The sequence below is a fragment of the Gouania willdenowi genome, chromosome 10 (assembly GCF_900634775.1).
Source record: "Gouania willdenowi chromosome 10, fGouWil2.1, whole genome shotgun sequence".
In the NCBI taxonomy this organism is placed as follows: Eukaryota; Metazoa; Chordata; class Actinopteri; order Blenniiformes; family Gobiesocidae; genus Gouania; species Gouania willdenowi.
The window spans coordinates 36,883,126-36,908,125 of NC_041053.1; the positions used below are offsets into that span (position 1 = coordinate 36,883,126).

Here is a 25,000-nt window from a genome sequence, read left to right on the forward strand (position 1 = left end):
CTGCATTATTAATGAACACTTTTAGTAAAAAAACAATATATTTTCTCATGTTTTATTCCAATTGCAGTAATTGCATTGTTTAAAGCTGCTCAATCCTGAATGCAGAATACACTGTTGGCTCTGTTTTGTCTTTGTATATCTGTATCGACCATATTATCAACATTTCTTTACTGCTTTCTTGATTGAACAACATCAGACAAATCAAGCATACTTGTTTTGAAATAACATTATTAAAAAAACATCACCGTCGAAGGACCGTCATGATTTACTCTAAGTGAAAAACAACGAGACACGCAAAACAAACACAACCTAATTTCCACAGAGACTGACTGATTATTACATTCTTGTTATAATGGAAATGGAGAAAACGTCAGATACATTTAGATACACTACAGTTTGAACTATATGTATTTTCCCATCTTTTGAAGTTTGGACTGAGGTTTAAAAGTTGATACAAAACGTGCTTTAAAATGTTTCTTGTAAATGCAAATGATTGATGATTGTGATGGGTGCATGGTTAACAGGCAGAGAGAATCAGTGGGGAGGTGATTCAGGGAGGGACTCGGTCTTGATTGGTCATGGGTGTAGCACATTGTGATTAACCGCAGCTGTTTAGGTCTTCCTGGGAGCGGATGGAGGGAGGAACGAGATCTCCGTACTCTGAAAAAACTCTGAAATGTGCTTAACCCTGAGAAAAAAACTATTTGTACAATAATAAAAGATTTTTAACTACTTTTTCTTTAAAAGCAATGATTATAACTGTTAACCACCGTGTTTCTGGAGATGCTACAGTAGAGTTTATTGTGTGACTTAGTGGCAAAACTATCACTTAGCTGGTGGGAAAAAATAAGAATCTAGAGCAGCATTATCAATTAGGGATGTCCCGATGCAACTTTTTCCACTTCTGATACGATACCAATATTGCAGCTTTGAGTATTGACCGATACCGATATTGATACGATACGATAACAGCACAAATCATACATACTTTTATTACTTATTTTGTAGTGTGGAATATTAGAAAAGGTTTGATTATTAAAAAAAATAAACCTGACCCTGTTATTATAAACCAATGGATTACATATAATTAACGTTTTAGAATAAGAATATTCTATGAATATAAGAAATAAAAAAATAAAATAGGAGATATTTAACAAAGAATCCAAAAAAACAATATATATCTATATAATATATCAGAGATTTTAGATGCAGTCCGATAAAAATCTGATATTGGTTTTCTGGCTGATATTGGACCGATATCTGATATCAAAATCAGATCGAGACACCGCTACTATCAATAATAATAATAATAATAATATTGTTTTTTACCAACTGTTAACTATTTTCTTATCGTGAGATGACACATCATATTCTTCCAATCTGCCCGCTTTCGGTTTGTTTTTATCTTTGTATTCACTATGTTGTATATATTTAGTTGAAAAGGTCAGTATTTGTCCAGAGTTAGAGTCAAATAAAATCATGGTTATTTTACTTGTGTTGTCGTTGTGTGCATGTATAACAAAAAAAATTAAATAAAATTAAAATTCAGCCCTCAATTCTATATTATTGTTTCATCAATTTAACAAACAGGGATAAAAGCAGAATTAAAAGATCCAGGATAACAGGATCACAATAGCCTGGCTTAGCTAAACCTTCTCTGAACAAGCTGGCTTTTCTCGTTTCACCAAACTCAGATCAGGACCGATGAGGAATCCTTGTAAACTTGGTTCTGAGCTCTGGAGTGCCAGGTGATAAGTTAGTTTAGTTTAAGAGGAAGTTTGTGTTATTTTTCCACAAGCTCCAAATCATAAAAACAACCCCCCAACATTGTCTCATGCCTGCTGTGCATTTTCAAAAGAACAAAGCCAAGCAAAAGAAACTGAATAAGCACTTCTAAGGGATGAGGTGAAGACCCTGTAAGCTCCCACTGACCACCGGCTTCAATGCATAATCAATCCCTGCTGTTCTATTTCCATTTTTTGGTGAGGAATGATAACCCTGAACATACCTGCAGGGTGGGGAAGTTCTTCTCTCTGTCTCCCCAGCTGAGCAGCCAAACCTGGTCGTGAGATTTGTCGTAGTGGAGCTTCACAGGATAAGGATCGGTGTTGATGGTCTGAGGACACACACACACACACACACACACACACACACACACACACACACACACACACACACACACACACACAGAAGAAGCCTTTTAATACCACAGCAATCTACAGTTGCTGTTTAACCCTCCTATAATCCTCAAAACCTCAATTCAGATTTACTATTTCCATATAAACACAAAGCAGAACACTTTAATTCTGAATGATTTCATTCGGAATAACTCATTTCAAATTAAAAAAAAACATCATGTAACCTTGACGGCAACAATTCCAAGTCTGAAGAATAGTTGAGCTGATACAACAGAGGAAGAACTCCTCACACATTATGTCCACCTCTGTGAACCGGCTCAAAGTGAAGAGAGAAGACACATAAAGGAGCGTCCCCAAGTTTTTTTTTTTTTTTTTACCAACTATATACTAGAAAAGGCAATCATCTTTCTTTGTGAAAGTTATTGCAACCTTGAATTCCCAGAAGTGGCTTCAGGCAGCAGCTTGGTTTTCATAATATTTGTTTTGCTATGGAATCCTAATGGTATTGTTTACCTTGGCAAAATATATACAGAATCACTGGGAGGGCAAACCGCTCCTAAGAGACTTATCGTGGATAAGATGTGAAAATCTGTTAGAGCCTAACTAATCTTGGAACAAGCAGTCATCAGAGAAAACAGGTGTTATCATTCTTTCTCACCAGAATAACAACTTCTTTCAGTCTGAGAATAAATATCAGGATCCTCAGCTAAAATGCCGAGCTAGCTACGGCGCGCGGCTGCAGATATGTCAGACCACATTACCTCAAACATTAGTCCAGGGGACCTTGGGGTCGCCTGGATAAAAAAAATAGGGTCGCCTGAAATGTCTAATAATAAAAAAGTAAAGTGAAAAATACTCATTAAAACTGTGTTTTTTTCAAAATAAAAATTAAAGTTTCTATTTTGCTCAATTAAAAAACAATACATATTAAAGCTGCAAGCAGCGTTGAACGGGCCCTCGGAACTACACGCATGTCGGGAAGTGGCGCACGTTGAGGTACATGTGTTGCATGTCGGGGTGTGGCAGAAATGTTGAAGTGTTGAGACGAAGCTGATCATTTTCAAGGATTATATCACCAACTTTCCTGCAAATGTTCTGTGCAAATATAATGTCTATGATTTCCTTTTACCAATAGATGGCTAATCACTGCACTCTGTAGCCACCTGCGTGCCAGAGCCAATCACCGGAGAGCCCATCTCCATGCCCCACCCATTTTGGAACATACAGTGATGATGTCATCAGTCCTACCTCCGCAGTGATGATGTTATCCCTATGATCCAATGTTCTAATCCAATCCAATCACTGAAGAGCCTACCATCACATTTCCGAACATTGGAATATTATATTGTTTGTATTAGGAAATCACAAGGCTTGAGGCTACAAGTGAGTTAAATTTCATGTTAGCAAAAAGGTGTCCCCAGGTGGACGAGAGAAAAAACCATGGATTTTTTTACATTTTAAGGAGTGGCTTGATGATTCTCCAATACAAAACCTGTAGATTTGTGGGATTAGGTTTGGACTGCAATGATACCGTTAATCAATTATTAATAACTGATGACATCATCACTGTATGTTCCAAAATGGGTGGGGCATGGAGGTGGGCTTTCCAGTGATTGGCTTTGGCGCGCACGTGGCTACGGAGTGCAGTGATTAGCTAGGTAGGACCAATGTTCTAATGTTCTAACTGATGACATCACCACTGTATGTTGAGTCTTACATTAACGTCAGCAGTTCTACCTCTACAGTGATGATGTCAGAATTCTACAGAATTTCGTAGCTGTACGTGAAACAAATTGTATTGAGTCATTTTTCCATTCACATGTGCAATTCCCCCAAAATATCGAACATTTTTCCTGAGTTTTTGAACATGTTTAAGCCCTCAAAAATGTGATCACTTTGTTTGTAAAAATAATAATAAAAACAAGGTGCATTACAAAAGGATCCTATGCACCGTTGTTGCTCAGGCTCTAAATATCACAGAAATAGATATACAGTGCAGGAAGAGGAATATATTTCATATTTTCTCAATAAAACACCACATCTCAAACAATTGTTTTTCTACACTTTCTCAAATACAAATCTAGTTAAAATAAAATGCAGTTTGAAATAACCTGAGCTGGTGCATCTTGTCTCTTTTTGCACTAATACTGCTACTCTGTGTTTGTAACACAGTATCAAAATAAAAAAAAAGAGTTGCCAGAAATTTACGATATAAAAATGGGATTACGACAAGAAAAAGGATGGAAACCACTGCATTAGTCCTTGTCCAGACATGCCTCACCATTAATCAGTTATAACAAACAAATAACAGCATGCTAATTAGGAATTATTCACTGCTAAATTTCCATGAATTGCAAATTACAACCTGCTCAGTAGTGTTGATTCATAGACATCCGGATATAAATAATTTAGATATATGCTAACTTTCTCTTTTGCCATCACAGACAAGCGACTGGTTCAGGTGGTTAACACACAACTGCTGATGTAATGTGATGAAGGTAACCCTCCAGGCGACTGAATAATGAGCTTGTGACAGACTCTGGGACACCAACCTGCTTACCGGCAGGTCCCTGAGGGCCTCAGAAGCTGTAAACAGTCATCAGAGTGTGAAGAACATCTGCAGGGATTTCAGCAGCCTTGGATTACACCGACACACCCATAAAGCACACTGACACATGGTTTTACTTCCATAATACACACCAGAAATCTGTTGAATGTTGCAGCATTGCTGCAGGAGAGCAAAAGGCACACGGTGACCGAGCAGCGAGAATTCCGGTGGCTGCTTTTTTCTCGCTCCGATTTAAATCATGAAGTTTGCTATTTTACGGCGTCTGCGAAAGGTTTCCGTCGTATTCACAAAAAGGCGAGTCTTCACGGTTACACATTCACCATGTCAATGTGGAGTGCAAGTGCAAGTCTGAAAGGCTTTGGTTTGTATTGGAAGGAATGTGTCAATGATTCACTGCCAAACAAAAGCTTTAATAGATGGTTACAAATAATATAAAATGGCATCAGCCGTTCAAATAGAACAAGGGCAAGGTTAGAGAACCATTGTGCTTTTTATACAATAGGGAAGGCCACACAGATGCAATCTTTTTGAGAATTCAAAGACGAGACAATGGGATTAAGTTTGTGGATTTAAAAAAGTCAACCTAAAAAAAAAACTAAAAAAAAAAAAACAAATGGCTGTGATTACCTCTTAGTTTGCTACACCAGAATATATATATATATATATATATATATATATATATATATATACTGTATATATATATATATATATATATATATATATACATACAGACCCTTTCCAAAAAATTAGAATGTCATGGAAAAGTTGTTTAATTTCCATAATTCCATTCAAAAATGTAACCTTTCAGGAAGACGGGTGAGAAACTGAACAGAAGCTGCTTGAGGTCCAGTGTGAAATATCCACAGTCATGATTTGGGGTGCAATGTTCTGTTCTGTTCCTCACCCGTCTTCCTCCAAACCTTTTGACCTTGATTCCCCGAATGAAAGACACACTTTACTTTCATGAGAAAAGAGGACCGTGGACCATGGCCAACAGTCCAGTCCTTCTTCTCCTCTTTTTTCTCTGCAAAAACTGAAAAATAAATGGTGATTTCTTCACAGTATTCTAATTTTTTGAAATCCTGTTTTTGTGGGTTATATGAGCTGGAAGCCCAAGTTATGTAAAAATAAACAAATAAATACTTGAAATCATTGAAATTGTGGGCCCTGAATATATAATCTGTGAAAGTTTACCTTTTTGAATGGAATTATGGAAATTAAACAACTTTTCCACAATATTCAAATGTTTTGGAAAGGGTCTGTATGTAAATGTATAATGTTCCTTTGTACATATACAATATTTGGCTATTTAAGTGAATGAAGGATTCACACTCACACCAGGATTTTGATTGTGGGTGGGCCCCCAGAAAACCGAATTGGTTGAAATAAGCCAAAAAAAAAAATCATGTGTTTCCCTTCATCTCCATTTCAGTGCGGTACATTACGTTTAATCTGGTTGGTCGGCTATGATGTGATGCATCTGATTGTTGTCGGGTCATTTCATTTTTTGTGGTTTCACAATGTCCGTTTATCATTTTAAAACAAAAAACAATAATTTAATTTGTAACGGTTGGGTGTAGAAATGTAACAAATGACTAAAAACGTCCTTGAGAACAAGTAAAATGACTGAATTAAAAATATACTACTACCCATAAAAGCAACTCAATTACAGTAACCTGAGTACTTTCCCGTCTGGGGATCAATGAAGGTGTGTTCTATTTTATTCTGAAAAATGTGTTCTACAACAGCAGTAAGTAATTTGTGAAAGTAGCGAATATTGTAAATTATTTCCAAAAGTTTTTGGTATTAAAAAGCTTTTAATCACTGTTGTACCACTGACATGGGTCTGAACAGGGCTCTTGTTTTGAAGTTAATCGGTAAGTTTAGTCAGTAGCATAATGATGGGCCTACGCGAATCTCCGAAATGTCGGCATGAAATGTGTTTCTGCAAGTTTTATGGATCACATGACCACATGTTGATATTCTACTTGGTCACTTTCTCGCTTAAAATGTTTTCAGAACTTTCAAAGGTGGAAAATGAACAGAGATCAGAAAAGGGGCAAAATCTAGCAACTTAAAAAAACGTAAAAGCAGGAAAAATTCTTTGATTGTCACCTTTCGTTGATTCTGGGATGCTGTTGGTAAATCTGTGAATTTTGAATAATGATGTTTAAAACATTGTAACCGTCAGGAACAGAAGCAAAATTTACCAATATTTAAAATATGGTACATGGTACAAAAACTTTTTCATTGAATAAATGATACTGTTCAACAAAAATACATCTATTTTAGACATAAAGCATTTTTAATAGTGTCCTTTTTTTTAATTTTCTGACGTGAAAAGTAAAGTTAATACAACAGAAATGAGCTACGAGGCGTTCAGGCACCGCCAGGAATGAGAATTGACTGTACTTGAAATTGAAATGTGACTATTAGAGTCCCGTTTGAATAGACGCAGCTCTGGAGTGATGCTGAAATAATTCTCACAGCTGAATACACTCTTTGCTAAATTTGTTTAAGGCTTTGGGTGTAAAATGAAAATGATACAGTGCACATCATGTGGATATTGAATGCTGCTGTAACACACACTAGTTTTGGGTCTCCTGAGTGCAGTCAGGGAGGATGTGCAATAATTTTGCAAAGAAAGTGAGGGTATAAATATGAAGACGCTCAATATTTATATTTGTTTAGGAGCAGAATACAAGTTGACTTTATCGTGAGCTCATAAAATATAGACATTAGCATTGTATACGTTATTGTCGTGCAGCTGTAAACTATATCGAGCTTTTCTCATTAAAGCTCGTAAGATGCAGTAAAAGCTGTAGATTAAACTTGCAGTTCAATTTCTTCCCGTCAGTGGGTGGAGACAGACTTGGAAGCAGAGGCTGAAAGTGAAGTGATCAAATACGCTTCCACTTCACCTCAGATTGGAGCCTCAATCACAGACAAATGTCAAAGAGGAGACACTAAAATCCAAGCTGCACCCGATTCCAAATAAACACTTGAGATGCAGCTTTGTCACCATGCACCCTAATGTGTCTGCTAAAAGTTCATTTTCATTTTTTTTTTTTCCCACATGTGCGTTTTAGTTCAGGGTTTAAATACGGGCAAGTTTGATCTCAAGACGGGGAATCAAACAATTTCAGCATTAGAGCTACTTTACGTGTGTAAATCATATAAAAGCATGTTTGTAGAGTAGATATAAGGCACCGACAATATCCAAGCAATAGGATAGGTGACAAATTTTGTCAAATATTTTAAGGTTTGAGGAGGATTTTGGAAAAACAAGGTCTGTTCCAACAATTCAAGAGTAAAAATGACTTCCATTGTGTTATACAAACATGGGAAAACTGGAAATCCCTGCAAATATTTGTCAGAAATTCAGTGAAATTCCACTTGAATAATTGTAAAGTTCTACTTCCAAATAAATCTGTTTTTTTTTGTTTTTTTTCTTTAAGTGTATTATTTTGCATGGATGCATTTCTGGTTAATTTCAATAAATAATTCCTGTGAAAAGTTTCTTTTTTTTTGATTAGTAATTCCCAAGCTGAAGTTCCCGTGGAAATTTGCCAGATATTTTACGCCCCTTTGCAACCCAACTGAGATATCCACAACGAAAGTATTTGGTGAAAAATATTCATGTTTTACTTTCCCCTGTGGGCCGATTTGGAAAATTAAAAGGGCCGGATTTAGCCCCCGGGCCTTGAGTTTGACACATGAGCTCCAAAAGCTTGTGCCAGTCAATCACTCCACTCCTGAAGAGCCACTGTTCTGCTTGTTTTAGATCTCCTGCTCCGTACAAAACCTTAAGAAAGTGACTATTAACGTGAATCACATATTTACTAAAACAGTCATGTGGACACAGGGTCATCTATAAGGGGGGACGAAGGGGAGAGATTTTTGGGGTCCATCCATAAAGTCAGCATAATGATGCTCCATTGTTCTATGAATCTGTGATAACCACATATATTTATTCATCTGAATAATACCCACTGTTATCCAGGAAGTTTATTATTATTTGCTTCATAGTATACAGTCATCTTAAAGATGTAAATTCTTATTTTAATTAGAAATAAAATGGGTGGTGAAATGGGTTTTTAAAAAACGACAAAAATTGGTTAAAAGTTTCAACAAAAAAAAAAAAATGACAAAAAATGTGGTAAAAAAGGTTAAAAGTGTAAATATTGGCTTAAAAGTGGCAGAAATGGGGAAATGAGCGGCTTTAGAGGTAATTAGTTTAAAGTGTCAAAAAATGTGCATGAAATATGATGAAAAGAGGTGAAAAGTGACAATAATGGATCATCATATGCAACATTAGTTGTAAAAGTGGTGGAAAGGCAGTGACCAAGATTTCTTGAAAAAGGGAACAATTGTGCAGAAAAAAGCATTACATGTTAATAGAAAAGTAGCAGAAATGCATTAAAAGAAGCAAAAATATGACGGTATAGTGAAGTTGTGAAAAAAGGGTAAAAATAAGCAGAAATGGACTCAAACAGAAAACATTCTTAGTTTCTTCAAGGTATCTTGCGACCCCCTCGCAGTGCCTTGCGACCCCAAATGCGGTCCTGACCCTAAGGTTGAGAACCTCTGCTGTAGAGAAAGAGGTGTAGGCGTATGCATGTAGAAATGTAGCCAGTCGGTTATGTTTTTATTAATATGCAAACACAATAAAGCCAGATTTATAGAAGTAGATAATTAGAAAAAATTACCTGGATGGCCTTTTGAGACTGAATGTCGACAACGAGCACTCGGTCCAAGGTTGGCTGTGTCACATAAATAAACTTGTCTTGAACGTTGACCGCTGATGACCACACGCACATCTGGACCATCTCCCCTGGTGAGGGGGGGCACACCTCCTCCTTCAAGAAGAAGCAAAATCCAATTTAATGACTTTAAATCAGATGATAATACAATCATTTGTATCTAACTATTTCACGCAATAGTCCAAATGCAATCTGTCAACATCCTAACCCCCATCATAACTCAAAGGGGTAATTACAACTGCTGCGCAGCAGTGGTCAGGGCCAGGAAACTTTAGGTGAAACAAGCAGCTGTTAGTGAGTAAAGGCAGGTTTCAAACTATCTTCAACAATTTAGTTATTAAGAAAATGTATTGATTCCATTAGTGAAAAACTGATCTTCAAAAATGTCTTTTTTGCTTTGACTACAATTGTTCGCATGAGAGCGAAAATTAAAGTGACGTAACAATATATATATATATATATATATATATATATATATATATATATATATATACACATTTCCTTTAACCCTCCCATTATTCTGAAACATTACTCACACCTTTACCCTTGGGGTCAATCTGACCCCAGGGATATTTGCCTCCAGAAAATGATTATCAGAAAATTGTTGACCAAGTTTTTGTGTCAGGCACTTTGTTTATTTTTATGTGTTGAATACATAAATAACCCCTTGATAATGAAACCTTAACCTGTTCTCTAGCGCCACCATCTGGACAATTAAAAAAATAAACATATATATATATATCTTCTATCTTCTCAAACTTACTGACAACATTGCTTCTCAAATACACAAAATTATTAACTTTCACACATAGAGAAGTTTTACACAGTTAAAACATCTTGGGGTCAAATTGATCCCAGAAAAACACCATTGCATGCATTCAGCACATTGGAAAAATATAATCGTGATAAATGTATACTTAATTAATTTTTTTGATCAAATTAAAATAATAAGTCAACGATTATTTTTTGAATGATAAACATTGAATTGGGGTCAAATTGACACCAATTATAATAGGAGGGTTAATGTGAGACGACAGGCTCTATATAGCATTATTGATATGCACTAACAAATATAGTTTTCTTATTACTGTGTGAGCCAGTAACAGTTGAGCAGAGGGACAAAAACTGTCAGAAACAGGGAAGAGGCATCATCCAAAGAGGTAAAAAGACAAACTTTCCAGCAAAGTTGACAAATTGTCACAATTATTTTTCCAAATTTCAATCCCTATAGCACTTAAAGTATGGATGGGAATGCAGAAGATGTCCACCATGCGGTCATACAGTAGACATTTAGAAATTGGTTGATTCCACATACAAACAGTAAAGAAACAGTGCCTGTGGTTTTCACATATTGTTCCTTATTACTGAAGATGTCACACATGACTTCAGTTTAGAAAATGTGACGAGTAATGATCGATGGTGAATGTAGTGTTACATTTCTAGTGCTCATAGTGTCACCTCGGGATCACCTGTAATAATAATAAGGTGTCACATTTGTAGCGATGCAGCAACACCTTAACTCCAACTGAGACATTTCAACTGTTATAACCTCCGCCACTAGCATTTACAGTATCTATTTCTTTGTTTGTTTGTTTGTATGTTTGTTTGTTGCTGCGTTTACGCTTTAGTTGTTGCGGTCTAATTTGTTCAGGGTCCTTTCAGCACCAACAGAACGTTTCGGTCAAAGTTTTAGGATCTTTTAACTTCTATTTCAAATGGATAAATAAATAAAACATGTATATACAATATATATATATATGAATATGTTTGTGATTTATTTATTTGTTTGTTTGTTAGCAGGATTACGTCAAAAGTATGAAACACATTTTGACAAAACTTTAACCAAATATAGACCTCACGTTATGGAAGATTCCGTAAAATTTGGAGGGGCTCTGGATCAATATACTGATTCAGGATTAGTTTAAAAAAAATCTGAAATATTCCAAACTCTCATCTCTAATGTTGTAATTTTCTGATCTTTTTGAAATTTGACTGAGTTATGTAAAGTTGGTTCCTCAATTACCACCAAAGGGTTTCATCTGGATCAGATCTGAAATGTGCATTTTATGGTGTTTTTGTATTGAGAAAATATATGGTACTCATATTTTGACCTATTATATTGTTATTAACAGGGATATAAATGTCTTCCAAGCCTTTAAAGCAGGCGTGTCAAACTCCTTTTAGTTCAGGGGCCAAATAAGGACTTGTTTGACCTTAAATGGGCCCCGTCTTTTGTGGGAAAAAGAGCAAAATCAACAATAACGTGCCCTGGATGGCACTTCCACGTATAAATGATAAAGTATGTAAGTATATCAGTCCCTGCAGGATCTTCACTTTAATTTTTTGGGATTTTTTTTAGGAAATTATGGTTAATTTGAGATGTGATACAACAACTGGAAAACTAAGCTCTGCAAATATTGTGGATTTTATCTATTTATTTTTGTATTTGGAGTGGCTGAGATATCTAAAACTGGATTATTTGGTAATGTTTCATGTTCTTCTACCATTTTTAATTTTTCAAACGGTCCGAATTTGGCCCCGGGGCCTTGAGCCTGACACGTGTGCTTTAAAGTGTGAATGATCATTAATTTTGGAATTCACTCCCTCAAGACATTCAAAACTCAATCACTTTGGACTCTTTCAAATTATGCCTCAAAACTGTTAAAACTACTTTTAGCAGTAAAACTTTCCTTATTACATGTACTATTTTCTTTTTTATCATTTGTACTTTCATTGTAAAGTGTCTGAGTTTTTCATATAAAATCAAACAAAAAAAAGTTATATTATCATCATGGTACCATGATAAAGATCACTTATCCATATAACTGAGAATATTGGATTTAAAAATATATATTTTAAATGATCACTGGGATAAATGTGGTGTAGGCCTTCGATCTCTAGTTGTCATATCTGATTTTATTTTATTTAAAAAAAAAAATTCTTAAATTGTCATATTCTATGTGGGTGTTATGGAAGCTAAAATCTCCACAGATGGGACATGGTTGTTTTGCTGAACACAGTAAACATCACAGCTGAGCACTCTACAGGGGAGGCTGGGGTAATGGATTGGCTGTGTGATTACCATGAACAAATCAATCAATGCTCCTCTCTGATGGAAAAATGGTGAGCGACATGCTGGGCCATGCCTCATGTGTTCACTGTGCAATCCACCAGGAGACCATTGGATCTGGCATCACACAGCGCCTACCTACACTGATATCTTATAGTGCAAACAGACCTCTGAGAAGGATGTATGGGGGATTGTCGTGCAGCGCTTTGCATCATGTGCAGAAGCCATTCAATCAGTATGGAGTGATGAAACATATGGTTGAAAAACCAGTAAAAAGACATATTTGCCACATGTCTAAACAACATCAAAATTTGGTAGGGAAGTGAAAGATGAAAAGTCGTCTTTTTCTGGCCGTTGAAAAATCGTCTTTATTAAGAAGTCTCATTATAGTCTAAATATGGTTGTAAAATTAAGGTAAAATATGTCATTTTCTGGTCATTAAAAGAAAATATTTCTTTGGAGCATAGGTTCCCAAAGTGGGTTATGGGTACCCCCAGGTATGTCATAGTGGGTACTAATGTTAGGCTAATGTTAATGGGCTAGTGTTAATGTTAAGCTAACGCAAGCAAATTGTAATTTAAGTTAATGCTAATGTTACGCTAATGCTAATGCTAGTTAATGCTAATGTTAAAAAATGCCTGCTAATGCTAATGAAAGGCCAATGCTTGTTAGGGTAATGCCAACACTAGGCTAATGCTAATGTAGTGATCAATGACGCGGGACAGTACCTGTATCCTCACTTGCACTTTCTTCAGGAAATGCATTAATGCAAATATTAAATATATATTATTCTTCAACAGTTTAGGTACATTTTAGGTACACATTTCACTGTAGCGCTACATATTGTATATGACATTACATTATTGTGTTTTTTAGGGGGTACAAGGCTTCAGGTTAAAAGTCTGAAGGGGTACGGGACTGTGAAAAGTCTGAGAACCACTGCTTTAGAGGTGTTGTTATGGTATAAATATGACTGAAAAAGTCAATGTAAAAAGCTGTCTGGTTGTCTTTCTTTGAGCTCAAGATGAATTTTGTTAATTAATAATTAAGTAATTGATTAAAAGTGTTACCTTCCCAATCTTATCTTCCTAAAATGTAACACCTAATTGTGGGAACCTTTGCAGTCGACTTGTACCAGGATCAGATTTATGTTTTTGGGCTGTTATGTTTGAAGTTGTTACAATACCTTTACTTATTATGTGTTGGCTAATTTGGTCCATAATAGCCCAAATAAAAAGGTTACAATTGTTGAGCGACTTACCCCAAACGAGAAGTCCTATTTCCATTGACTTTTTTGGGCCACACTTTGACCAAATGTGCTAAATCTGAAACAAGTTGGACTGTCCAATAGCAATTCAATTTCAACAACTATAATTGTGCTAAATTTGGATCAAGTTGGACAATCCAATGACAACTAATATTCAACGACTGTATAGGGGCTACATTTTGACCAATTTTGACAGTCCAAAAAAACTATATTTGGGCTAAATTGAGGCGAAGACAGACCAACCAGTTTGACAGCCTTGCGGCTCACAGTCAGTTGGAATGTTTTGCAGATTGAAGGCTTCAGTTTTAAATGAATGTTCAGAAGGAGAAACTTTGAATTAAAGAGTTTACTGAGAGTGGAAACACCCTGAGCCGTATGTGGATTGATGAATGAAATAAACATACAGTACAAGCTTTAGGCTGTACACTGACATGTCAACTGGGTGTAGTTTGTTGTCTATCATCAAACACACTAAAACACACAAAAACAGTTGTGATGAATGTGCAAGAAAATGAGTTGGAGGATTTTTCTAGACTGGCTTTGCTTATCTGCTTGGTTCAACTCGTTTGAAATAACCTGTAAGACTTTAGAACTGGCCAAGTGTACGATGTACATTTTAGGACATCCTCAGGTCTCAGAGTGAGGTATCAGGTATTAGCAAAACCTCTGTCAAATGACACTGCCTCAGGCTTCAGAATAAAAGTCCTCAGACTCAACGGCCTCAGGACGTAGAACACGACATGATGTATTTTGAAGAAACCGAAAATACACATGACGTCAATATGTGTTGTGTTGATACGAGAACAAGTTGAAAGCTGTTATTTTCTATTCATTTTTAAAGGTTAAGATGTATCAACGTTTCATTCAACTATGATCTATTTTGAAGGTCCCATATCATGCATTTTTTACCCATCTCCATTTGTTCTAAGAACCCCAAAAACATAGTATTTGAGGTTTATTTTCAAAAACTCACCTATTTTCCAGAGTTTTAACCTCTGAAAAGTCACTTTCTGACCAACGGGCTGTTTAATGCCTGCTTATGCATTTTCATGAGTGGGCGTGTCTCTACACTGACTTGCCTGCGAGCTTCCTACATGACTCGCTCTGAGGCAGATCAGTGATCACCAAAGCAATTTTCTCTTGCCATCCACACACTGTTCTTATTGCTTTCAGCCAAAAAACTGCACATTACAGTAAAAGACATGGATATTTAAGCGACTATTATTAGCGCTACAGAAATGTATTTGTTTATAACCTAAACCGTTGCGTTGCATTGGGTCACAAACGCGTCAGATCAATTCAAAGGCGATACGATGTCTACTCCCTGGTGCCTACACTGCAGTGTTCAACGTGGAGGTGCGGCACCAGCAGCAGGCACTTCCTGGAGGGGACGGTTCCTAATGCTAATGACGTCACTAGCACTTGATCTGCTTGTTTTTGAGAAGAGGGCAGAGCAGCAGCCCAGAGAGCAGGATTATTGAGGATTAATCAGAGATGCAAGAAGGAAGCCCAATAATATTTTGGGGGTGTTTCTGATAATGAATTAACATTGTAACAAGTTTAAAAACTCAAAAAAGTTGATTTGCATGATATAGAACCTTTAACTTTTAAAAAAAAAGAAAAGGAAATAATGACTTTTCAACTTCAACAGATGAATTGCACTGAATAAACACAGTGGAGGTGGAAAAAAATGCTCCAGGTAAGCATTCTAGTATAAAATTTTTTTTTTAAATAAGACAATAGTCAATATTAACAACCACTGAATAAAAAACTACAGAGTAAAGTGTCAGGATATAATCAGCTGAGCAGCATGTGTAATTTACACAGCGATGGCACAATATTCACAAATGAGAGCGTGCGTGACTACTCAGGAGATGGTCAGTAGATCATCTTCAAATGGTGCAGACTGATTGACAGACTGTGTTACTGCATTAACTCAGATCAATTGCATTAATAACTTTGCTCTGATCAGTCCATGATCAGAGCAAAGTTATTAATGCAATTGATCTGAGTTACAGGACCTAACGCAGCAGCCACGTTAAATAAGGGGAAAAATATTAGGTTTTAGAGTTGTTTAAAAAAAAAATATATATATATATATTTGTTTATTTGGTGTTCTACATTATTAAATGTTTGTGCAGCAGACAGAGAAGTCCATCTGCCTCCAATTCCTCAAATGTCATTGTGTGCTTCTGTGCACTCACCTCTCCACATTGAACGAGCAAAACGCTCATTTAAATAGGGGCGGTCTCCATTACTTCTGCACGCGTGTTAATTATTGCTGCAATCTTAGTGAATTCCTCACAGCCGGTGAGGAAACTGCGTCACCAAAGGATTTAGGGACACACCTTTATTTCAGATCTTAGTGAATCCACCCCTGAGTGCTCTTGTTTGTTATAGATTTAAATAACTTTAGGCAATTTGATTCAATTTAGTCCAATTTGGCCTGATTTGGTTGAATTATTAAATTGTTTGAATGACTGATTTTGTTGAATTTGGCTGAAAAAATTGACATTTGAACCTTCGCTGTGGTGTTGCCTCCCTTTTTACACAATAATCAATTATTCATATAATATTCATTTTTGCTGCTTTCTGTAATGTAACTATTGGGAAAACAGTTGTGTCAAACCATTTAAATACAATCTTTGAACGATCACCCTTTGGAAAATGGTATCACAGTAGAGTCCTGCACATTTACTTATTTTTTAATAATTTTTTGTACTTATCTAATTAATTATACTGCAAAAATAGAATAAATAACTTTTCAAATAATTACATTTATTAATTAAATGTAAGAAATTATTGCCATTAATTAAATTATTAATCAGGAGAAGATTGATGTTGCCTCTGAATCAACAAAAAATGGGCATTCATAAAAGCTCCTAATTATGAGTTTTTCAACCCTGGAGTCGTGACCCCATTTGGGGTTGCATGGAAATAAAATGGGATTGCCTCAAATGTCTAGCAATAATACATTTAAAAAAAAAAAAAAAAAAAAACATTGATTAAAATTATATTTTTGAACAGAATTGTGCACAATTGAAAAAAAAAAATAAAGCTCACACAGCTTAAATAATTGTTGTTATTTTTCAAATTAAAATACCACACGTAATCTCTAACAACTGTATTCTATACTTTCATTTTTACAAATGTGAATCTAATTAATTTAAATTTAAATACTTAAATATACTGTAAATAATTGGGTCATGACAAAAAAAAGGTTGGCAACCTGTCCTCATGTAAACTATAGTTTTTCCTGATCACCAGGGATCTAAATTAAAGTTTGGATGAAAAAATGAATATGTCCTCACACCTCACTACTCACCTGCAGAGCCAGAAGCTTCTCGCTTGGTTTAATGTGTCGTTGTATCTCACAGGCTACAGGCTCGATGACTTTAATCCCATCCTCGTAGAACACGTAGAACATGTTGCTAATGCCGAGGCCTGGAGGAAAGCAACGGGAAGTAAGGAAGGTGGCATAGATACTCGAAGTCGACCAATAATATGACTCCAAAATGTCAACATTTGGGACTAAAGATTAAGCTTTCAAAGTTTTATCTACTTCTCTAACCCTCCTCACCACAGGTCAGTAATGCTATTACAGAAATTAAATTATATCAGCCTAATGAATGTTGTGAAGAGGCGGAAGGAGTCTAGACGTACCTTCTTCTCTCCACAAAATGTTTGCCACTGTTAGGAAAAAGGGAGAGAAAAAGAGAGAGAAGCACAGTTGAAATAAAATGCAAAGATCAATAGGATTCCTGTGTGAGAACTAACAGCCCGACACTAAGGCAAAGAGGAAAGGAGACCACATGAATGTTTTATGGATACTTTCTCTCCGACACATCGTGTGACAAACAATCAATGCCTCTGCCTGGAAATAATTTGATAGCAAAGACTGGAAAATGGAGTGCAGACGACGACGAAGCGATGTGAAACAGTTCATAACTTTTGGATGCTTCAAACGACATGGAAAAAAAAAAAAAAAAGAAAACCAAACATAATAGTGGACATCATCGCTCATCAATGTATGCTCCGTAGATACACTATACTTCAGACGCTCAAGAAGCAGTCCACAGGTTCCAGGCTCCGATGATGATTATCATAAGTCATTAGGAAGGATTAATGTGCTCTTTTCTGGGCTGCAGAAGCTGTTTTGGCTCCTATAGCAGGTAATTTGTCATTAAATTCACTTAGAGGTGACTAATGACATGAAATGAGGGATGAAAGCCACACAACACTTGGAGTGCTTTAATAGGTGACCTGAAACACGGACCAGCAGTGAGCTGAGAAAGCAGCGTCTTGATTACTCAACAAGAAAAGCAGCCATTCTACAACTAAAAATGATGATGTGATCTGCTGCCATTATTGGAGTTACTTTTCATGCAAATTGTGCAAGCTTATTTTGTTACCCTTGTTACTCTTATCGGCTGAGCCGCGAGCAGCTTTCCTATCCTATCCTCTCGCCTTGTCTTTTTAACGGTGACCTTGTCTTATTGTTCGATTGTCTCCTCGTCCTCCCTCCATTCTCAGGCATTCTCAGCCTACAAACCAATCTGGAGCCCAATTCACGTCGGATTCTAATCTTGTCTCTATTGCGATGCTCATTCCGAGAACCTCTTACTCAGACGGACGGATGCAGAAAAAGAAACGGGAGCATAAGAGCCAACGAGACAATTGCATTGCTCCTCAGGCCTAATCATTCAAAAGGTGCTTCGTCCAGTGTTTTTGGGCACTTATTCATACCTTTTAGCTTATTAGAAGAAACACAAAAGGAGCTCCATCTATAGATAATGGATAGAGTTAAAAGAAAGGACCAAACAGCAGAAAAAAATGACGATTTATTTGAGTTCGGCCGAAAATGGGGAAAAAAGAGGAGTTCAGATGAGATCTTGCGAGCTCCAGTCTTCCAATAGCCCACAGTATTGATGCTATTCATCATTGCGCAGAGGGACTGGAGCTGTTCTGCGCATACAAGGGGCCCATACATCAACTTCATCACCCATACAACAAAACAAGCCGGCTGCCACTGTAGGCGGCGAGTTCACTCTTTCTAGCAGTAATAACTATGTTTCCAATGGGCTCCAAGCATCAAGGACGTGGCGTTCACCAGGTAGTCTGGACTTTGCACAGTCCCTTCCCATCGAGGCTACATAAATTCAATTTGTTTACAAGAGCGTGCGACTGTGACAGTGGGCCAAACAGCTTGTGGTGTTTAGCAGTGCAATGCCAGAAGACAACAAATGAATGTAGAAGTGAATACAAATGGAACTCACAATGCTGTTGTCGGTGGGCAGGTTGTCGACTTAAGGAATATGTATGAAGTTTCATGGAAATGACTCGCCTCTAATGCAAGGCTGTCCTGGTTTAGTCCTGGAGGGCTGCTGGGCTGCATATTTTAGATTTATTTTTATTGTAATACACACCATAGAGGCCTGATGGAGAGGTGCACGATTACACATTGTATATTGGTTCAGATGTGGAGGTCCAGGGGGACACTTGGACAAAAGAGTAAAAATTTGAGCAAATATGGACTGGGACAAGCAAGATTTGTTGGATTAAAATACCACAGAAAGTAGTTCAATGCCAGTTTCTTAGTCTTAGCAAGAATTTTATTGTTTTAAAGTATAGTCCTACACATCCCCCTTTATGAAATCATTATTTTAACTGGAAAAAATGTTGGCATGAATTATCATTGTAATTTGAATTTTAAGAATAAAATTGAAATATTGAAATATGGCAAGTTAACCAACAAAAGAGTGACGTCTTGTCTGAATTGGTTGAATTTTTAAAGGGGTGGTAATGGATCATGTAAAAATGGATTCACGTATTTCTGAGTAATCTTTAAATCTCCTGCTAGCAGCCATTTTCCTGCTGTTATGCTCGAGGGGACGAGGCTCCACCTTGGGGACGAGGCCCCTCCTATGTTATCTTCCTTTGTTCAGCTCACAGCACCCGCCTCCGCAGATTAAGCTTTTAATTCACTTATATTAAATACTTTTGTAAGAAACCCATGGCTTATGTTGTCTGTACTCATTAATGTATGGATTAAAATTAAAAAAATGTAAATAAAATAAAAATTTAAATAATACTCACACCCCTCTCCCGCTTCCAGCTCTGTCATGCTGCCTTCTAGAGAGAAAACAATCTGTGTGTGTGCGTGTGTGTGTGTGTGTGTGTGTTTTTAATATTTGCTGCATTTTCCCAAAGAATGTGGATGGCATAGTTATTTGAGTACGCTATAGAATGGTACTATGTGCCTGAAAGAACATGATAACCCTGCTTTAAGGCAAACAAAATAATGAACATACATAAAAGGTCTCAATATAAACTATTGTTTTTCTCACAACTATGTGTCTAACCTCAAGTTTGTATGAAAACAAAAAAAATCTTTCTAGTTTATATTAATAAAGGCAATACCTGGCAATATCTGGCACAGATGATATTTTGGTGGAGGTCTGCGCTCTCTGAAAGCTCTTGTTACACATCGTGCTGGTGCATTTTGAATCAGAGATCCTCTGAGTGCATGGATTACAACAACAGCAGGTATACCTCTGATCCAAACTATGCCAAGAATGTTTTTTTAGTTCAACATGCAAACTCCCATCTCCAAATCCTGGATATTCCAATGCCTCAGGAGCTCCTCCTCTATGTGTTAGCCCCAGCCTGTAGACCTACATATCAGTAGAAATATGTGCCAGCATTAATAGTGCTGAATGCTGCTCTTTCAAATGTTGTCTTGTTAATGTTTTCCAATTTTCCAAGCCCTATAACCTGAAGTGTTTTCTCCGTTCAATTTTCTCTGTATTGATTCTCTATAAAGAAAGCAGGTTGGAGTTCAGCCATTTTTGTATTTGTAATCAGCAGCAGGTGACACCGTGTGAATTTCGAAGGCTTTTTTTGAAGGAAAATGCTAATATTCTTAGTTTCCTTCATGAAAAGATTTGTACTGGAAATACTTTTAGGCGTTGCAGGAAGACATGATCGCCCTCACCTACTGTTAGTTTTATTAAAAATAAAATAGATTTTCCCTTTCAGCATCAGTGAAAATTACATTTTGTCTTTTCTCAGACTCTGGAAAATAACTTGAGGGTAAATTCTGTTAGACAATTTAACAGTTGTAGATCCATGCTTAAAATGTGGTTGTAAAGCAGGTTTGTGAAACAAATTTAAACCATACAGTGTTTTGCTTTTGTTTTTACTCATGGTTATTAATGAATTAGGGTCATTTTTTAATGCTGTACAATGTTAATATATATACATATATATATGTATATATATATATATATATATATATATATATATATATTTTTTTTTTTATTTTATTTTTTTTATTTTTTTTTGCTGGCATTGTGATATCATACAGCAAATACTGCTGTGTCCTTTCTATTGATTAATGTTTTATTTTAGTTTTTTTTTATTTTTCCAAGTGAATGTGTGTGATTGTGTGTTAGCAGTTCATTTAGCACACGCAATGGGATTTACTACAACTGTAATTGAATTGCATGGACTGCTTTGTGAATTTATTGATCACGTTTGTCAGGCAGGTGATACAGGTTTATCCTGTTTACTGATTAGATATCTCAAACTCTGAAGAAAACCGATGGACACGTAGTGAGACAGACTCACTGAAGGCCGAACCCCTGCTGCAAAGTTTGAACAATAACTAATATAATCTGATTATGAAGTGTGTGATGTGTAACGTGATTCACAAGTTCCAGGTCAACGTTTAAAGCAGAATCATCTCAAGTGATGTGACGTGAGGAAACTTTTCAAACAACAGCTTTGACTGCGCTCAAACTGGACGACTATTGTTTCGTTTAAGATGAAATGTATTCAGAAGACATCATCTTTTAGAGAAAAAAGCCCTTCGATGTTCAAGGAAGAAATCACCTTTAGCTGAAAATGATCAAACTTAGAAATAGTGACACTTTCAGATGTGTTTGTATCCATCACAGAGGATGTGAAGAAATGCATTAAGTAGCTGTGTAACAAATAACCAGCACCTTTAAGAGTGATAAATAATGCTTTCCTTTACCTAATTACCTATTAATGATTCAATTAGGCTTTGCAAAATCACCCACAGTGAGAAAATCAACATCCTTTGGTTTCCATGCAACCTAATCTCAACTGAGTGCAACTGTGAATCCAATATTTGTTCTCTTTCTGTGTCATTTGCTCATAATGTTTGCACTTCACCTTAGCATTATAACACCAAAAAGTCCTCTGCAAAATAAAATAAAAAAAAAAAAAAAAAATCATTAATATTCATGGGTCATCATGCAACAAAAGCATGAATGTGTTTAAATCTGCAGGATATAACTCCGAGCTGGCAGGCTCTGGGGAGCGTTAGACAGCGTGCCAAACGCTGTGTGAAAGCCTGCTGTGATGCTGTTGATTGAAACATGGATGTTGTTTAGGCACGGGCTGATATCTGTTCTCAAGCTATGCATCACACTGAAAATTGGACAGCAGACAAAACGAAAAAAAAAACAGCTTTACTAAAATATTGGAAGGCGTCACGGTTCACATTGGCATCAAAGCTCAGGAGGGTTTAGATAAAAGTTTATTTCAGTTTTTACATCTTCTTTTCTTCCTGTGACAGTCAAAACATGGAGCAGAGGGACATTCTGTTCATCACGAAACAGCAAAATGATTAATAAACAAGATCAATCAGAGAGCGCAAAACTCAGCCAACAGCCAAATTGTCTATTGGCAGTTATCTGGATCAGTGATCCTGATCATGGTGCCATAATCATTCACACTTCAAAGCAGTTTCATCACGGCAGGGCCACAAAAATGTGACTGTCAGATCCGAGGGACACTTTTTCAACATTCATGTCAACATTTATAATACAGACCAATCTAATCATTAAGACAAGAAGAAGAAAAAAATACAAGAATAACAAAATGCTTGTATGTCTTTGTTGTTGTTTTGTATATTTTCCTGTCTTTTTTTTTTTTTAGTCATGTGTTTTTGGAGTCTTTTTTTGTTGTATTTCTTTCTGAAATTTGTTTCCTGTGGTTGTTGTTGTTGTTTGGAGTGTTTTAGCAGTCAATTTGCGTATTTTTATGTCATTTGATGTTTTTTTTGTCATTCTGTGTACCTTTGTTTTTTCTCATTGTGTGTAGTTTTGGAGTCAGTTTGTGTTTTTGTGTTGTCGGAATCATTTTTGATTATGTTTTGTATACTTTTTGTTTTTTATTTAATTTTTTTGTATTGTTGTAGTCATCTCTTCTATAGCATTAACATAGCGAGGTTACGTCCAAAGGCATAGAGAGGCGTAGAGAGCTGCCTCTGGACGTAAATGGTTTAAATATTGGGGCGCATGCGCAAACACATGAACACACGCTATGGGAAAAGAGGCAGAGCAGTAATGTGCTTTTGGGAGGGGGTGTGGCCTCCTCCTGCCTTACAGCGGAGTGAGACTGTGCAGCGTCTCTGCCGTACCAGGAAAAAGCAATGTTTAGTCATTTGGGCTATGAAACGTACAAAATGCTGACACTTCCAACTTATAAGTACTGTTGGCAATCGGAAATGGAAAAACAAATACTTTGTAATTAAATTATAATAACAAATAATCAAAATATCAATTCACCCTTGGGTAGGCACTGCCTACCTTGCCTCCCCTGACTGCACATTACTGATATATATATTTCACTTACTGCAGAAAGTTGAACAAGAAATGACTGAAGCTAAAAAACAGACTTTAAAATATAAGTTGAAAGATCTCAAAACTTTTCTGTAAACATAATGTTGGTGCTGAAATGACCCATAACAACTTAGACCGCAATGGCTAAAGCGTAAACGCATGCAGAGGCAATAAACTGACATTGCAAAGGAAACATAAAAGCACATGTTTTACTCACAGTGTTGATTAAGTTTGGTGGTGAGAGAACAGCGTGATCTCCACAAAATGATGAGCAGAAATATAGGAAATATCACCACTACATATTCAGTCATCAGAGTCAAGATAATTAGCAATGTAACTGTGACTGTATTTTATAGGTGTCACATGTTTTTTTGTTCCATGTGGAGAAGCAAAAGGTCACTCAGAAAGGTTTCATTAAAGGTTTGTTAAATACTGTGAAAAGAAAGTACCGTACACACACGGGGTACAACCTTTCACTCATGAAATGTAACGTGTAAAGGCCGCCTTTGTCTTTTTTATGCAATTTCAGTAGTTCCTGTTTCTACTTGAATAACCTCAGCGGTCATCCAATTAGCAAATCCTGAAGCAGGATCTTGGGGACCGCAAGTCGCAAGTCTCCTCGTTCCCTGAGTGTAAACTTAGTTTTTTTTTTTTTTAATTTCTTTAACTGAAGCTAAATTTTTGTGTTATGCTTTTGAGAAAGTTGCCCAGGTTTAGAATTTGGGAGATACCGTACTTTACAAATGTCTATCAGTTGATTGTGCTATACACCAAGCACCATTGACAGTTGGAGTAAGATAATAAGATCTGATTTACTCAAGGTTTGCACGTGCAAAATTGAGTGTTTGCACGTGCAAAAAAACAGTTTGCAAATATTACGTCTGCCAAACATAAAAATAACTCAACCAATCAACTTAACGTGCTTGCCTCAATTTAATAATTGATCTGGACAAGTATGCAAAGTAATAGGATGAGGAAATGTATTCATTTTTTTTTGTACTATACAGGTAATCGCTATTTTACCAGGCAGTCTCATTGAGATTAAGGGAACCCCAAACGTTTACAAATATAGCAGACATGGAACACAGTAGAAAACAACCAGAATAATCACAAACTAACAGATACACTTACAACAATCAAAATAATATTAATCGGATAATAAAGATCTAAACTCTCTTTCAACAATGAAGAATTTATTTTCGCCTATACACAATATGATTTTCAAAAAAGTCATAACTTTGTAAATGCCAAACCCAAAATCAGGGCTTTCTCTACCACCTGTGATAATCTTTGTTAGCAATTTTTAAGGAAAAACACACCACACGCAATCTTTTTAATCGGCACCTAATGTAGCATTCTTTATTTGGTATCTCAGTATTTCAGGGTTGGGGTCAATTATAATTAAAAAATATATATGTTGCAGGTGTAAAGGCAATTCAATTGTAATTGAGTTTAGATTATTGACTTTGTAATTGCAAATGCCATGAAAATTATATTAAAATATGTCGTTAAAAGTTTTTAAAACATGTTCCATATCAAG

General features: G+C 36.3%; 2 protein-coding genes across 2 annotated transcripts in view; both read right to left on the reverse strand.

Moving 5' to 3' along the window:
- The window catches only part of anxa5a (annexin A5a), a 1,189,405-nt gene that overhangs the window by 496,908 nt on the left and 667,497 nt on the right, over positions 1-25,000 (reverse strand). The gene's annotated exons all lie outside the window — the stretch shown is intronic.
- The window catches only part of fstl5 (follistatin-like 5), a 266,604-nt gene that overhangs the window by 17,197 nt on the left and 224,407 nt on the right, over positions 1-25,000 (reverse strand). The window contains exons 11-14 of the mRNA XM_028458956.1: positions 17,471-17,497; positions 17,133-17,251; positions 9,417-9,566; positions 2,009-2,116 (exon numbers count right to left, since the gene is read on the reverse strand). Coding sequence (XP_028314757.1) covers positions 2,009-2,116; positions 9,417-9,566; positions 17,133-17,251; positions 17,471-17,497 — 404 coding nt within the window. The remainder of the gene's footprint in view (positions 1-2,008; positions 2,117-9,416; positions 9,567-17,132; positions 17,252-17,470; positions 17,498-25,000) is intronic.